At 43.5% G+C, this 18,226-nt stretch overlaps 1 protein-coding gene across 1 annotated transcript in view; it reads right to left on the reverse strand.

Annotated features, from left to right (window-relative positions):
• The window catches only part of MICALL1 (MICAL like 1), a 54,176-nt gene that overhangs the window by 31,766 nt on the left and 4,184 nt on the right, over positions 1-18,226 (reverse strand). The window contains exon 2 of the mRNA XM_056523959.1: positions 6,044-6,092. Coding sequence (XP_056379934.1) covers positions 6,044-6,092 — 49 coding nt within the window. The remainder of the gene's footprint in view (positions 1-6,043; positions 6,093-18,226) is intronic.

Below are 18,226 nucleotides of genomic sequence, written 5' to 3' on the forward strand. Positions count from 1 at the left end.
AATTTTCCCAGCCAGGATCGGTAACCCCGAGTCACGCTCGGGGTAGAATTACAGAGTTCCCGGCCGGGCTGCACGATATATCGCAAAAGCAATGCGATATAGCGATGCGGCCCCCCGGGAAAACATGCGATTATCTGCTCTGGTCGGCTCCCGTTGCGGGGCCGGCCAGAGCAGGTAAAGAAAAATACTAAAAGTCAGTGTTTCCCTACCAGGGGGCCTCCAGCTGTTGCAAAACTACAACTCTCAGCATGCCCGAACAGCCAAAGGCTGTCTGGGCATGCTGGGAGTAGTAGTTTCACAACAGCTGGAGGCCCCCTGGTAGAAAAACAGTGAGCTAAGTGTAAAAGGAAGAAGTAGTAAAATAAAAAAACCTTTTGCTCACCTAGTCCCGGTCCCTGAAGATGCCGTTCCCCTCCGTGCGGTCCGGGGTGTCCTCTCTTCACTATTCATCTTCTAGGACCTTTCACTTTTCAGCCAATCACAGGCCGCAGTGGTGTAAAGCCTGTGATTGGCTGATGGGGAAAGGGCTTGTTCTGCAGCACATACACTAGGTTTGAAATCTGCCCGGCAAACCTAGTGTATTTGCTGCAGGACAAGAAGGTGACAAGGGGGGAGAGAATGTGACGGGGGGGGGGGGGAGAATGTGACAAAGGGGGGAATGTGACAAAGGGGGGAATGTGACAAGGGGGGAATGTGACGGGGGGGAGAATGTGACGGGGGGGGAGAATGTGACAAAGGGGGGGAGGGGAATGTGACATGAAGGGGGGGATGTGACAGGGGGAGGGGAATGTGACATGAAGGGGGGATGTGACAGGGGGAGGGGAATGTGACAAGGGGGGAAGAATGTGACAAGGAGGGGGGAGAATGTGACAAGGAGGGGGGAGAATGTGACAAGGAGGGGGGAGAATGTGACGGGGGATGTGACAAGGGAGAGGGGAATGTGATGGGGGAGATGTGAAATGGGCGGAGGGAGATGTGAAATTCAGTAAAAAAAAATTGTACCGCTTTTGGTACACATTTCCAGACAGAATCATACCGCCAGGGAGGTTAAGGTTTTGTGTATTTATGTGCTAAAATGTTTTTTTCATATTGTTTCTTACATTGGATTTTTAGCCTGAGGTGAGTCACAAGGGCCCTGACACACACCAGAAGGCAATTATTTTACTCTCGCATATTAACTTTGAACACCATACTACTTTTTTTCTTCCTATGTTAAATCTTCGGCTGAAATTTTAATCCTGGTCGGCAGTGTGCACAAAACCCATTCTAGTCAATGGGACTAAGCTGCAAGGTGGAATTTACGTGGAATTCCTTGTGGATTTTCCTCCCAAATTACGTCTTAGAAATCAGTAGTGTAAGATAACCTTAATGTGAATTCCTACATATCCGTGGTCTACTGGTCGTGTTGCTATCATTCTGGACTGGTTCAGATGCTGCCTCCTTTCTGACATTCTCCTTGACTCATCTTTTGCCATACAACGACATGGAGAAGGGTCTGTAACATGTTCTATCTTGCGCCTTAGACGTGGATCGTCTGCTCGGAGCAGTGAGTCATATCCATCTGTGATATCATGCACTTGGCAATTCCTACCTTCTCCAGCTTAGATATATGCTTCATGCAGACACACCCTGACGGCTGCCCAAAAACCTGTTTGTCCAAGCGTGAATGAAACCGGAACATTCAAAACTTTCCTGAGCGATGTATGGAACTCCACAGTCCAGAATAAGGCAGAACCCCCAGGACAATGTCCAAGAAGCCATAAGTAATTATTTGCACACAGTTTCAGGCCCAGACCTTCAAAGACCACACATATAGTACACATAAGCACTTCACTCTCTACTGCTTGTCCGGTCAGTAATGCTTCCTTTGTATGTACGTTTATGGCACTTTATACTTTAACTATATATGTTTAAAACACACTCAGTGACCATCTGCTTTTCCTATAGTAACAAGGAACTACATAAATTTGTTTCACGTCACTAAAAACTCAAATGCAGCGTTCCACTTGAATGCCATTTCCTCAAAGCTGAAGTTATTGCTTCAGCATTCAGGTAGCAGCCATGGTTAGTATAATGATGTTAAGTCTAAGGAAGCTTGGTGGTGCAGTGGTTAACATTGAGGTCCGGTTCAAATCCCACCAAGGGTCTCGAGTTTCACATCAGCATTGTCACACTGATTTATAAGGAGGTCCTTTAGGTTTCATTCCAGTGTCCATCATTAGAAGTCCAACAGCTGGGACCTCAATCTCCAGATACTTCCAGTAATAGGGAATAACAGTAGTGTCCATGGTGGCTAAACCCCTTTAAGGTCCTATTCACATTTGCATTGAAAACTATCATATTTGATGGAAAGAATAGGATAGTTTCCAATGCAGATGTGAACAGGATCTTACAGAGGATTAGCCACCATGGCCACTTATTTCCTACCACAGGACGTAGATAGGGGATCATTTCTCGAGATTGAAGGGGGTCCCAGTTGTTGGACCTCCATGACAAAACACAGGATGATTCATAGGAAAGCTTGTTCCCGATATTCGGCCCAGTGAATAGCAACTGAACAAGAAATCCTCATTCTGCAGGTCACTGACTAACTGGATCTATTGTGCAGGCCAAAAATCATCGCCCCATGTTTGGCCAACAATGATTAAATCGAAGGGATCGTTCATACAGTCCGGCTTGAATGTTAACTGAGCTGTGTGAAGGCTCTGTAAATGGGCGCCAATCAATGAGATCTGTGCTCAGTGATGGGACCTGCTCGGCCCATGTAAGAGGGACCTAAGGGTTTATGGTGGCTAAACCCCTTAAACTGGCTTCCTGCTTGGCCGGCCTCAGTATATCTGAGACAGACAATTTAAGCTGTAAACTCTATTGGGGACAGGGACTGAACATATTCTCTTTTAAGGGTGTATTCACACGTACAGTATCCTGCACATATTTGAGGAGCAGGATTTCAAGCAGTATTCAGTCTCTTAGTTTAAATAGAAATCTGCAGCATAAGATCCTGTACGTGTGAATACACCCTTAGGGCTCGCTCACACAAGCATAGTTTGTTCAAACTCGTAGCATGTTTCCCACTGCGAGTTTGAAAGGGGCGGACTCTCCGTAGTAGATTTTCGGCAGCGGGATCTCCACTGCGGAAAATCCGCCGCTGACCCCCACTCAAGTCAATAGGGTCTGCCGCGGATTTTCAACACCGGAGATTCCACTGTTGAAAATCTGCTGCAGGGAGCCAGTTCCTTTCAAACTTTGCAGGGAGAAACACACTGTGAATTTGAAACAAAACCCACTGGTGTGAACGCGCCCTCAGAGTGTACTCACGCTAACAGTATCCTGCACATATTTGATGCGCAGGATTTTATGCTGCATTTGACTAGCTTTTTTCACTGCATCTATGTAAAAGATCCATCAAAAAACTAAATATGTTCAGATCTGAACAACGAAAATGTAGTTTTTTTTTATTCTTCAGTCAGAAAGCTATGCTGCTCCTGTTCGGCACCTGCAAAAACATTCCCCAGACATAAACCAGACAAACATTTGTCCCCATATAAACTATTAGGAAATACGGAAAACCCTCAAGCCCTTGAGAAAGCATCAGAGGACGCAAAACAGCTGTAGGCTGGGGAACATGTGTCTGCCTCCTGTGTAGTACCTGCATCCTTTAATAAAAGGATTATTATGCATAACAATGGATATGGGCTCTAATGTACTGTGTAGAACCACTATAACACAACCTACAACCTATAGAAGATTGTGTATCTACATAGATACGCAACACTAGCGCTATGGTATGGACAGTGACTATGTGCCCGCTGCTGCTTGTCCTACAGATGTGTGTCCCTGTATCCCACACAATTGTATTAAAATCTAAAATGAAAAAAAAACAGCGCTACCTATTTTTTCATTTTACAACCTACAACCTGTTAGACATTATTGGGTTTTGTTGGACTTTCATATAAGTTCCCCTGCCTTTAGGACGTGCCATCAATATCAGGTAATATCAGCTGAATAAGCCAGGACACTCCAATTCGGCTAAAGGCTGTACGGGCATACTGGGAGTTGTAGTTTTGCAACAGCTGGAGGCACCCTGTTTGGAAAACACTGCTCTACAGACTCCATGCTACAGGCAATTATAAAACTACAACCCCATTATTTCATTTGTTAGGGCTGATGGGTGCTGTAGTTTTGCACAAGCTGGTGTAGAATATATAAGTGTACATGGCAATCCTGTAATACGTTTTGGAACAGCTGGAGGCACCCTGGTTGGGAAACACTGCTCCAGAGAGTGCTGCTGCCTCTTGTTTACCAGGCACAGCGCCATACATATTGCAGTGGCCGTGTCTGGTGCTGCAACTGAGAACATTCATTCTAAATTGTTTTGTTTTAAAATGAATTTGTAATTATTTTTGAATTTAAAGAACATGTAAAACAGAGTGGTTGCAATCCAAGAAAAGTGGTACAACAATATAACAGACAAAAACAATATAACAGACAAAAATGTATATTTAGCTAATACATTTCCAACATATGTAAATAATTTGCACATGGACTGTGCAGTAGCACTACAGAATGTATTGCACTGTGCATGGTAAACAGTGAAGAGGTTGCAGTTCTCGGCAAAGAAGTGTGGCCTGTTCAGCTGATCGCTGGGGGTGTCAGAAGTCCCCTCCAGTCTGACATAGATACATAGATGGCCTATCCTAAGAATTCACCAGCAATATTACATTTCAAGGGAAAAAAAAAAAAAAAAAAACCTTTAAAGGGGTACTCGACCCATAGACATCTTATCCCCTATTTAAAGGATAGGGGATAAGATGTCTGATCACGGGGGTCCCACCACTGGGGACCCCCTGCAGTCTCAGCTGCGGCACCCCAGACATCCGGTGCACGGAGCAAACTTCGCTCCATGTCGGATGACTGGCGATGCAGGGCAGAGGCTCGTGACGTCACGGCCACGCCCCCTCAATGCAAGTCTATGGGAGGGGGTCTGACAACTGTCCCGCCCCCTCCTATAGACTTGCATTGAGTATTGAGTGTAGCTGTGTTGTCACGAGCGGGGCACGGCCGTGATGTCACGAGATTCCGGCGCTGCATCCGATACTCTAAACGAATACCGGGTGGAACAGGGAGATCGTGGGGGTCCCCTATTCACCCTTATCACCTATTATTTGGATAGGGGATAAGATGTCTAGGGGCGGAGTACCCCTTTAAAAATCAGGATATACTTGTTATGCAGGAGGATATTTTAAAAATGTGTGGGAATAATTGTACATGGAAATAACATTTACTGTATACATAAAGTGACAGAAGTTGGCGACACATGTAGAGAACCAGCGTGTGACAAGATCAATGTAGTATCTGACTATAGGGACAACTGAGGGTTAAAGGGGTACTCCTGTGGAAAACTTTTTTTTTTTTTTAAATCAACTGGTGCCAGAAAGTTAAACAGATTTGTAAATGACTTCTATTAAAAATCTTAATCCTACCAGTCCTTATTAACTGAATACTACAGAGGAAATTATTTTCTTTTTGGAAAACAGAGCTCTCTGCTGACATCACGAGCACAGTGCTCTCTGCTGACATCTCTGTCCATTTTAGGAACTGTCCAGAGCAGCATATGTTTGCTATGGGGATTTTCTCCTACTCTGGACAGTTCTCAAAATGGACAGAGGTGTCAGCAGAGAGCACTGTGCTCGTGATGTCAGCAGAGAGCTCGGTGTTCCAAAAAGAAAATAATTTCCTCTGTAGTATTCAGAAGCTCATGAGTACTGGAAGGATTAAGTTTTTTAATAGAAGTCATTTACAAATATGTTTAACTTTCTGGCACCAGTTGAATAAAAAAAATAAAAAATAAAGTTTTCCACCGGAGTACCCCTTTAAAAATCACGGTGCAAGGAGGAAAAGTCCTGTAAGGGTCAAACAAGAAATAACGCAAAACTATGGAAAAGACAAGAACAGAAATGTGTCATTCATGGCTCCCACGTGCCCGAGTAACACACTCCACCATTCATTCCCAACCAACCTCCGTGCCCAGCCCACAACTCACCAGCCGATTGTTCTCAAAGACTTTCTCTTTTGATAGTGAATCAAAGTCTCTAAAGGAAGAAATGAGAGAAGAAATGAGTTATACAGAAGGAGGAATGTGTAAGACTTTTATCTCCAGCTGGAAACGATGGTCGGTGCAGATGGCTGTAGGGATATTTGGGGCAGTAGGGATGTGTGGAGCACAACGGCAGTGTGAATTTAGCCTTAGATATACAGCATGGACCAACAAAGCTATACAATGTGGTTTAAAAAAAAAACTTACCAAATATTTTCCTAAATAACAATGCTATACAATACTACCATCATAAACTGCAAAAATGATGTTCTGCACAGTAGGTAGATAGCAGTGCCTAGGTAAATATCGCCATACAGTGCTCGAATAATACATACAGTGACCAGATAACCATTTCATAATGAAACAACTAGGGTTCTAAACCTGAAAAATGTCCCGTGGGGTCAACATGTCTTGGTGCGATGAATAAACTCTGTTTTACAGGAGAGAAAAATACCCTTAGCTTGGAGAATATGATTTAAAGTAAATTTGATTAGAAGTGTCAAAAGTTTGCGGAACAACATTGTCTACCGAATACAAATAATTGTCGAATAAGGCCACATTCTGGAGAGCTGTGACAACCATCCCAGTGAGGATAAGATCACTTTGGCTGGATCACCCTTTTTAGAACTGAACAAACACTGATCTCAGCACAGAAGTCTTGTAAATTCCATGCCAAAATCAGCGTCAATTCCCACCTTGTGAACCTGGCCTTAAAGGGGTATTCCAGGAATTTTTTTTATTTGACTATGCTACAGGGGTTGTAAAGTTAGTGTAGTTCATAATATAGTGTCTGCACCTGTGTGTGACGGTTTTCTCACAATTCTTCTGTGATTTTCACTCCAATATTTATTTTTACCAGCATACAAAATGACTATTGTCTCAGATTTTTCCCAGTTGCAATGCGGCCGAGACCTGACATCACTAGTCAGCTGATGACAGGGAGCCTGTCTGCTTCAATGGGTGAAGTGATCGCTTGGTGGGAGAGAGATCAATCTGCCACTAATGCAACAGCTGTAGGCACCCTGATTGAAAACCACAGGTCTTTTGAATGGATGCTGCTCATTTATGTTTCAATGGGTGGGGTGGCTGATGTGTGGGAGGGAGGAAGATGGAATTGTGGGATTTGTAGTCAAAAAAAGAAAAGTCAAAGAGGAAATAGCAGTTCACAAAAAGCTAGCCACAGTGTTATGGTGATCTTACAACATAAACATTTATCCCCAAGACAAGCGCAGATCCTTCCTAAGCACAGGGGTGTGGAAATTTTATAAAAAACTACTTGCCCGCGGGACTAAAATGGAGCAAAATCTACGTGTCCCTCATGACGATCCACTTGTCCAGGCCAATTTTCGCTATTATGCTCTTATTTTTTCCTCCTCGCCCTATAATAGCCATAACTACCTACCTAGGATACCTTTAAATTTTTCAATAACATATTCTCTGAACCAAAAAAAATATATTTATATTTAGGGAAGTGAAATTGAAATAGTAAAAGATAATTTTGCAGATTTGGTGGTTTTCTTTTCTGCGCCATTTACCTTGTGGTTGAGATAACATGTTAGTCTTATACTTTAGGCGCCTGATTACAGCGATACCAGATTTGTATCATTTACGTCATGTTTTACTAACTCTGGACTTTTTCAAATTTTTTTTATTGCCATTTTTAACCCCTGTAGCTTTATTTTTTTCTCCACATACCAGGCTGTATGAGGGCTAATTTTTTGCGCCATAATCAGTTTTTTGTATCGGTACCATTTTGGTATTGATCTGACTTTTTAACCGCTTTTTAACTTTTTTTTCTGGGATATTATAAAAATTGCAAATTTGTGGTTTGGTATTTTTTTTACATTTACCGTACGGGATACATAATGTTATATTTTAATAGGTTGTACAATTACGCACGAAGCGATACCAAATATGTTTATTTTTATTATGTTTACATGTTTTTATATAGGAAAAGGGGTGATTTGAACTTTTAACATGGAAGGGGTTAATGCAGCAGTCTTCAAACTGTGGCCCTCCAAATGTTGCAAAACTACAACTCCCAGCATGTCCGGACAGCCAACGGCTGTCCTGGCATGCTGGGAATTGTAGTTGTGTAACATCTGGAGGGCCACAGTTTGAAGACCACTGGGTTAATGTGTGTCTTTCAAACTTTTATTAAAAATGTATTTTTATTTTTTTAACACTTTATTACACTTATATGAGGAATCATTAGATTCCTCAGACAGATGAATAGAGTTCTATTGAACTCTATTAATCTGTGTGCTCTGTGATCCATTGATAGAGCCTGCTCCAGTCAGGCTCTATCAATGACAGAGCGGGACAGCAGGGAACAGAGGTAAGCCCACCGGCCACCTCTATAGTGGATCTCCCCCCCGCGATCGCGTGCGATCCACCCCACTAGCCCACCAGGGAGCATTCACATGTCCCTTTAGATGCCGCTGTCAGCTTTGACAGCGGAGATCTAAAGGGTTAATAGCCAGCCACGGCGATCGCCGCATGCTGGCTATTAGCGGCGGCCCCCGGCTACTGAGAACAGCCGGGGGCTGCAGAGTATGGAGCAGGCTGGAGTCCGGAGCTCGCTCCATACACCCAGAGCGCCGCATGCAGTCTCCCCGTGCAGACGTGCCTCCTCCCCTCAGCTTTCCGAAGCTACAGCTGGGGGGAGTGAAGGCAGAGGACGCAGGTCTGCACGGGGAGCAAGAAGCCACGCCCCCTCATCTCCCCCCGCATGTCTGCAGAGCAGGGGAGAGAAGACAAATACACAGCTTCTCATCTCTGCTGCTCTGCTTCAGAGGACACAGGTTTTTACAGCTGGGGGCTGCAGAGTATGGAGCGGGCAGGAGTTGGCAGCCCGCTCCATACAGACTGCTGAGGTCCGGGCGACTTGTCGGGTCCGACCCTGCTTGCCCGAAGCCGGGATAAGGGCCGGACAAATTCACCTGCCCGGCGCCCGGAACTGCTTGTCCCGGGCGTCGGGCGATAGGAATTCCACATCCCTGTAAGCATGTCCATTACTGTCTGCCAGGTACATACTAAAATCACCTTATGGTGGAGAACCCCTTTAAAGTGTACTTGCTGGCTAAAACTTGTTATATAATGTAGACAATACCATTATATGTATATTTGTTATATGTGTATATTTTTGGGTAAAATGCTGTCCCTGCAGCTATTGCCTGTGTGTCTCTATGAGGAGTACAAATACAGGAAGGGAGGTAAGGAAAAGCAGGGCTCTGTGCAGCTTGTCAATCATCCTGCTGTGTGAACCTATAGCATGTCACAGAGCCCCGCTTGTCCTCAGTGCACAGAGCCCCGCTTGTCCTCAGTGCACAGAGCCCCGCTTGTCCTCAGTGCACAGAGCCCCGCTTGTCCTCAGTGCACAGAGCCCCGCTTGTCCTCAGTGCACAGAGCCCCGCTTGTTTACCTCACTTCCTGTATTTGGTCTCCTCACGGAGACACAAAGGCAATATCTGCAGGGACAAAAATATACACCTTTTTTTAACTAATGTATACAGTGGGGATCAAAAGTTTGGGCACCCCAGGTAAAAATTTGTATTAATGTGCATAAAGAAGCCAAGGAAAGATGGAAAAATCTCCAAAAGGCATCACATTACAGATTAGACATTCTTATAATATGTCAACAAAAGTTAGATTTTATTTCCATCAAAAAACAAAAAAATGGCGTCTGCAAAAGTTTGGGCACCCTGCAGAATTTATAGCATGCACTGCCCCCTTTGCAAAGCTGAGACCTGCCAGTGTCATGGATTGTTCTCAATCATCATCTGGGAAGACCAGGTGATGTCAATCTCAAAGGTTTTAAATACCCAGACTCATCTGACCTTGCCCCAACAATCAACACCATGGGTTCTTCTAAGGAGTTGCCTAGAAATCAGAAACTAAAAATAGTTGACGCTCACAAAGCTGGAGAAGGCTATAAGAAGATGGCAAAACGTTTTCAGATGTCAATATCCTCTGTTCGGAATGTAATTAAGAAATGTCAGTCATCAGGAACAGTGGAAGTTAAAGTAAGATCTGGAAGACCAAGAAAAATATCAGACAGAACAGCTCGCAGGATTGTGAGAAAAACAATTCAAAATCCACGTTTGACTGCACAATCCCTCCGGAAAGATCTGACAGACACTGGAGTTGTGGTACACTATTCCACTATAAAGAGATACTTGTACAAATATGATCTTCATGGAAGAGTAATCAGAAGAAAACCTCTTCTACGTCCTCACCACAAAAATCAGCGTTTGAACTTTGCAAATGAACATATAGACAAGCCTGATGCATTTTGGAAACAAGTTCTGTGGACCGATGAGGTTAAAATTTTACTTTTTGGCCGGAATGAGCAAATGTACGTTTGGAGAAGAAGGGGAACAGAATTTAATGAAAAGAACCTCTGTCTAACTGTTAAAGGGGTACTCCGCCTCTAGACATCTTATCTCCTATCCAAAGGATAGGGGATAAGATGACAGATCGCCGTGGTCCCGCTGCTGGGGACCCCCGGGATTGACGCTGCGGCACCCTGCTGTCATTACTGCACAGAGCGAGTTTGCTCTGCAGTAATGACAGGCAGTACAGGGGCCGAAGCATCGTTACGTCACGGCCCGCCCCTTTCAATATGGGCGTGGTGGTCGTCACGCCCCTGCCATAGACTTGTATTAAGGGGGCGGGCCGTGATGTCACGAGGGGCGGAGCCATAACGTCACGCTGCTCCGTCCCCTGTAACGCCCGTCATTACGCACAGAGCAAACTCGCTCTGTGCAGTAATGATCCCGGGGGTCCCCAGCAGCGGGACCGCGGTGATCTGACATCTTATCCCCTATCCTTTGGATAGGGGATAAGATGTCTAGGGGCGGAGTACCCCTTTAAGCATGGGGGTGGATCAATCATGCTTTGGGGTTGTATTGCAGCATGTGGCACAGGGAACATCTCACGAGTAGAAGGAAAAATGGATTCAATAAAATTTCAGCAAATTTTGGATGCTAACTTGATGCCATCTGTGGTATAGCTGAAGTTAAGGAGAGGATGGCTTCTACAAATAGATAATGATCCTAAACACACCTCAAAATCCACGGGGGATTACATCAAGAGGCGTAAACTGAAGGGTTTGCCATGGCCTTCACAATCTCCTGACCTCAACATAATTGAAAATCTATGGATAGACCTTAAAAGAACAGTGCATGACAGACAGCACAGAAATCTCAAAGAACTGGAAGACTTTTGTAAGGAAGAATGGGCAAAGATACCTCAAACAAGAATTGAAAGACTTTTGGCTGGCTACAAAAAGCGTTTACAAGCTGTGATACTTGCCAAAGGGGGCAGTACAAGATATTAACTCTGCAGGGTGCCCCAAACTTTTGCAGACGCCATTTTTTTGTTATCTGTTATTTTGAAAGTGTAAATGATGGAAATAAAATATAACTTTTGTTTACATATTATAAGAATGTCTAATCTGTAATTTGATACCTTTTGGAGATTTTTCCATCTTTCCTTGGCTTCTTTATGCACATTAATACAAATTGTTACCTGGGGTGCCCAAACTTTTGATCCCCACTGTATTATAAATATACAAAAAGGTATTTTCTACATTATATAAAAAGCTTTTGCTAATGACAGGTACACATTAAATTGATTTAACATTATTATTTACTTTCTTGGCTAAAAAGGCAATGGGTAGATTAAATCCAACATGTTTTTTTTAATGTTGAAAGAAATCCCAGGCTGGCATGCAGGAAGTTTAGCCTTGAGGTCACCCAATGGGGCTATTTGTTGCCTATTTAGGGTCTATTTTCACATATCATATATGCTGCACATTTCATGCTGTTAAATCAAAACAAATAAATAGTTGAACACAGCATGAAATCCCCATCGGATACGGTACATGTGACTGTACTTTGAATGCGAAATCTGAGCAAAATAAGTTGCATGCTACTTATTTACACAGAGGATTGTTTGTTTCCTGTTGCATATGCAGGAGGTCGCAGAAACGGCAATTACATGCATGGGATCCGAGGTAAACTCTGGGTCACTTCTGGAATGTGTGAACAGGACCTGAAGATGAGGATTTTACTGCTGTGAAATACTTTGTATGACCCTGTCCTCATTTCATCTCAGATGTGGCAGACATCAACAATGAAGACTGGGGGAATAAAAGGTGTTATTCTAACAAATACAAAGGTAAACCGGGTTGCACTTTGCCTCACCATGGGCTTTGATGGAATTTCCCAAGTTTGTAGACTTGCAAGTGACAAGCACTGGATATATTTATAGTAAAAATATCCGTAATTGCGGGACCAGAGCTGATTCTGAAGATTACTTACACAAAGAAGAAGCGTGGACAGATTTTGTGGCGACAGGTATAGAAGTATAAAGCTCAATAACAATGTGCTTGTATTAGAGAGGATCTGCCCCTAAAGGAGAACTCCAGGTTTGTTAAAACGTATCCTGTGTATAGGGTATAAATTGTTGGTCTCAGGGGTCCCAGTTACCCAATACAGGGCCCAACTCACCTCCCTAAGCACTCTGGCCCCCATTTCCGAGACTAACTAGTTTCAGGAAGGACGTCCCACTCAGCCAATTTACTAAGTAGCCAGTTCATCTCATGAGGGGGGGGGGGGGGGGCGAAGCACCCAGGGAGATTAAGGGAGTAGAGTAGAAGCAAATCCCCATAGCAAACCTTTCCTGCTTTGGACAGTTCCTGACATGGACAGAGGTGGCAGCAGAGAGCACTGTGGTCAGACTGAAAAGAGCAACTAGACTTCCTCTATACTATACAGCTGCTGATAAGTACTGGAAGGATTAAGATTTACAAATCTGTTTAACTTACTGGAGCCAGTTGATCTGAAAAAAAAAAATATATATACGTTTTTCTCCTGAATATGCATTTAAGTCCCATAGAGAGTGAATCAAGCGGTGGCCGAGCATGCACCCCACTGCTCCATTCACTCAGGGGACATCTGCCCTCTATTCTTGGGATCAGTGGGTTCCCAGCAGTCAGACCCTCAACGATCAACTACACTGCTCAAAAACATTAAGGGAACATTTAAACAACACTTTGTAACTCCAAGTCAATGACACTTCTGTGAAATCACACTGTCCACTCAGGAAGAACACTGATTGACAATCAATTTCACATGCTGTTGTGCAAATGGAACAGACAACAGGTGGAAATTATAAGCAATTAGCAAGACATCTCCAATAAAGGAGTGGTTCTGCAGGTGGTGACCACAGACCACTTCTCATATCCTATGCTTCCTGGCTGATGTTTTGGTCACTTTTGAATGCTGGCAGTGCTTTCACTCTAGTGGTAGCATGAGACGGAGTCTACAACTAACACAAGTGGCTCAGGTAGTGCAGCTTATCCAGGATGGCACATCAATGCGAGCTGTGGCAAGAAGGTTTGCTGTATCTGTCAGCGTAGTGTCCAGAGCATGGAGGCACTACCAGGAGACAGGCCAGTACATCAGGAGATGTGGAGGAGGCCGTAGGAGGGCAACAAACCAGCAGCAGGACCGCTACCTCCACCTTTATGTAAGAAGAAGCAGGAGGAGCACTGCCAAATCCCTGCAAAATGACCTCCAGCAGGCCACAAATGTGCATATGTCCACTCAAACGGTCAGAAACAGACTCCATGAGGGTGGTATAAGGGCCCGACGTCCACAGGTGGGGGTTGTGCTTACAGCCCACCACCGTGCAGGATGTTGGGCATTTGCCAGAGGACACCAAGATTGGCAAATTTGCCACTGGCACCCTGTGCTCTTCACAGATGAAAGCAGGTTCACACTGAGCACATGTGACAGACGTGACAGAGTCTGGAGACACCGTGAAGAACGTTCTGCTGCCTGCAACATCCTCCATTGTATGCTATGGACTGGCCCACCCGTTCCCCAGACCTGAATTCGATTGAGCACATCTGGGACATTATGTCTCGCCCCATCCACCAATGCCACGTTGCACCACAGACTGTCCAGGAGTTGGCGGATGCTTTAGTCCAGGTCTGGGAGGACATCCCTCAGGAGACAATCTGGAGCACGCCACCTCATCAGGAGTATTCCCAGGCATTGTAGGTAGGTCATACTGGCACGTGGAGGCCACACACACTACTGAGCCTCATTCTGACTTGTTTTAAGGACATTACATAAAGTTGGATCAGCCTGTAGTGTGGTTTTCCACTTTGATTTTGAGTGTGACTCCATATCCAGACCTCCATGGGTTGATACATTTGATTTCCATTGATAATTTTTGTGTGATTTTGTTGTCCGCACATTCAACTATGTAAAGACGAAACTATTTCATACGATTAGTTCATTCATTCAGATCTAGGATGTGTTATCTTAGTGTTCCCTTTAATTTTTTGAGCAGTGTAGTTATCCCCTATTCCGGGTACAGGTTTCACTTTCAACTTTTAATCTTGGGTTAAGGCCTTTAAAAGCAATAACTGGAATAAATACATTTCACCTTGTAGCACATTTTTCACACATGGCCAATAATTTTAGGTTAGGGCTACATTTTCTTTTCTGTACTCTAACTCCAAAGTCTCCCTTTGGGGGGAAAAAAAAAAAGTCACATAATATTGTGACCCACACAATAAAGTCACTTGTGTCCAGATTAGTGTTTCCCAACAAGGGTGCCTCCAGCTGTTGCAAAACTACAACTCCCAGCATGCTCGGACAGCCAAAGGCTGTCCGGGAATGCTGGGAGTTGTAGTATTGCAACAGCTGGAGGCACCCTGGTTGGGAAACACTGGTCTAGATAGTCACAACATCACTAGTCACTTTGTTGCAAGCTGGAAAAACATGCACCTGCCCCAGGTTATTAGAATATTATGAATATTTTTTATTGTTTCCTTATTAGATGGCGTCAAAATATGTGAACTATAGAGGAGGTACAATGTAACCAAGTGAGATGAGTAATAGAGAAAAATGCTAAATATGACACATGACTATAAATGTGCGTGGTCACCGTAGAAATATATGTATATACACATATGAGAGTAACACATGGGGATGAATCACAGAGGAGACTCATCGGCTGCTGACTGCAATGAAAATGACTAGAATGTATAGACCCCATGTAATTGTCACATTAAAGAGACATCCAGTCATCAGCCTGATAGAAATTCCACCGAGCAATTGTTCATCTATTACTGGGAGATCAGAGGGGACAATGCTACTCTAAACTGGTCACCAAGCTCTCCCAAGATCAGGAATGGCAATCTTGGAAAAACAAAGGGGGAGATTTATCAAAACCTGTTCAGAGGAAAAGTTGCTGAGTTGCCCATAGCAACCAATCAGATCGCTTCTTTCATTTTGCAGAGGCCTTGTTAAAAATGAAAGGAGTGATCTGATTGGTTGCTATGGGCAACTCAGCAACTTTTCCTCTGGACAGGTTTTGATAAATCTCCCCCAAAATGTTTTGGACAGTTAAGATCATGCTCAGTCAACTTTTGGTGCCTTTTTGCCGAAATAAGACAGATATAGCTGTGAAAAGTCTGCTAGGTTGGACCCTTAAAGGGGTACTCTGCCCACAGACATTTTATGACCTTACCCAAAGATGTCAGCTGGGACCCCCCACGATCTCCGTGCAGCATCTGGAATTCTAAACAGTATGTTTGGAACACTGGGTTTGGGTAGCTGGAGACGTGACGTCACACCACACCCCCTCCATTCATGTCTATGGGAGGGGGAGTGACGACCGTTCAGAATGCCGGGTGCGGCAGCGGTGCTGCATGGAGCTCGCAAGGGGTCCCAGCGGCAGGCCCTGGTGATCACACATCTTATCCCCTATCTTTTGGATAGGGGATAAGATGTCTATGGGCGGAGTATCCCTTTAAGGGTGGGTTCACACCACGTTTTTGCAATACAGTTTTGTATCAGGTTTTTGATTAAAAAAACGGATTCCTCTAAACCTGACTAAACTGTATCAAAACTGTGTACAAATCTGTATACGGTTGAAAACGGTATACGGTTTGAAAAATATTGTCCAGTTGCATCCGTTTTTAACTTTTCACTCCATTATGAATAAAGTTTGATTGAAATTCCAAGAAAATAAACTAAGCAAAGCCAAAAACCGTAAGGTGAAAACCGTATGGAACCGTACGCACATACGGTTCTGTACGGTTCCCATTGACTCCCATGTTAAAAAAAAAAACTTATACGGTTTAATACAGTTTTCCCCCCCGGACCAAAAACCGTGGTAGGCCATGGTTTTCTGTCCGGAAAAAAAAAATAAAAGTCAAAAACCGTATGGTTTGAAAAACGGAGACAACATTATACATTATGGTGCATATGGTTTTGAATATGGTCTATGGGAACGGTTTTCTGTACGGTTCCATACATTTTTTTTTTTTTAAACCGTATACCGAAACCGTATAGTAAAATCTTGGTGTGAACCCACCCTAACCAAGTGCCAGACCTGCATCCCATCAATAGAAGCTCAGGTCAAACAGTGGTTTGTCATTTAAAGGGGTACTCCGGTGGAAATTTTTTTTTTTTTTTTTTTATAAATCAACTGGTGCCAGAAAGTTAAACAGATTTGTAAATTAGAACAATGTAGAAAAAACCGCACTCACCCGATCATCGTGCACTGGTAACTTTTATTCCATGAAGCATAAAACGTAGAACACAGAGGACAGGAAGTCGGCAGGAACTGATTCTACAAGCGATTTGTGCTTTTTCTGACCAGCACCCCGACATAGCACACACTGTGTAGTCTCCATTCATGCCTGGATTAGCGGATACCATACTACCTAGTATATTGCTTCCACCTGCATAGCAGTGCCGGACTTGTACTTTTTCTACTTTTGTATCAAAGATTTGTAAATTACTTCCAGTACTTATTAGCAGTTGTATACTACAGAGGAATTTCTTTTCTTTTTGAATTTCTTTTTTGTCTTGTCCACAGTGCTCTCTACTGACACCTCTGTCCGTGTCAGGAACTGTCCAGAGCAGGAGAAAATCTCCATAGCAAACCTAGCCTCCACTGAACAGTTCCTGACACAGACCGAGGTGTCAACAGGGCGCACTGTGGACAAGACAAAAAAGAAATTGAAAAAGAAAAGAATTTCCTCTGTAGCATACAGCTGCTAATAAGTACTGGAAGTAATTTACAAATCTTTGATACAAAAGTAGAAAAAGTACAAGTCCGGCACTGCTATGCAGGTGGAAGCAATATACTAGGTAGTTTAACCAGTTGATTAAAAAAAAAAAATAAATAAATAAATAAATAAATAAATAAATATAAATATATATATATATATATATATATATATTTTCCACCGGAGTAGAGGAGCTGCTGCAGATTTGATGCGGTGTTCAACTATTTGTCTGATTTAATAGTATGAAATCTGCAGCAGATCCTGTACGTGTGAAAGTATCATTAGGTCTCGTGTGTTGGGGAAGATTTTTTTGAGAACTAGCACAGTGCGTCTCCTGCTGCAAGTTTGAATGTGGGAGGGCTCTCAAAATCAGATTTTCTGCAGTGGAGAGCCCACCGCCATTCAAACTCGCAATGTAAAACACATTACGATTTCACAATAAAATCCGTCCGTGTGAACGAGCCCTTAAGATATTTTTATACACTGTAGATCTTCTGCAGATCAGTTGCAGAAAACATGCAGCAAATCTGCAGCGTGTGAACATACCCATAGGATACATTCACGCGTATATAATCTGCTGCAGATATAGATGTAACTAAATAATTGAACCCAGCATTAAACCTGCAGCAGGTTGCAGCAGGTCCTGCAGGACTGTACCGCTATTTCCATCTTTAAAGGGGTACTCCACTGGAAAAAAAAAAAAATTATCAAATGGTGCCAGAAAGTTAAAAAGATTTGTAAATTGCTTCTATTTCAAAATCTTAAGCCTTCCAGTACTTATCAGCTGCTGTATGTTTCAGTGGAAGTTCTTTTCTTTTTAAATTTCTTTTCTGTCTGACACAGTGCTCTCTGCTGACACCTCTGTCCATTTTAGGAACTGTCTAGAGTAGGAACAAATCCCCATTGCAAACCTCTCCTGCCCTGGACAGTTCCTAAAATGGACAGAGGTGTCAGCAGAGAGCACTGTGGTCAGACAGAAAGGGAGAGAATCATTTGCTCTGTAGTATACAGCAGCTCATAAGTACTTG

The sequence above is a fragment of the Hyla sarda genome, chromosome 6 (assembly GCF_029499605.1).
Source record: "Hyla sarda isolate aHylSar1 chromosome 6, aHylSar1.hap1, whole genome shotgun sequence".
In the NCBI taxonomy this organism is placed as follows: Eukaryota; Metazoa; Chordata; class Amphibia; order Anura; family Hylidae; genus Hyla; species Hyla sarda.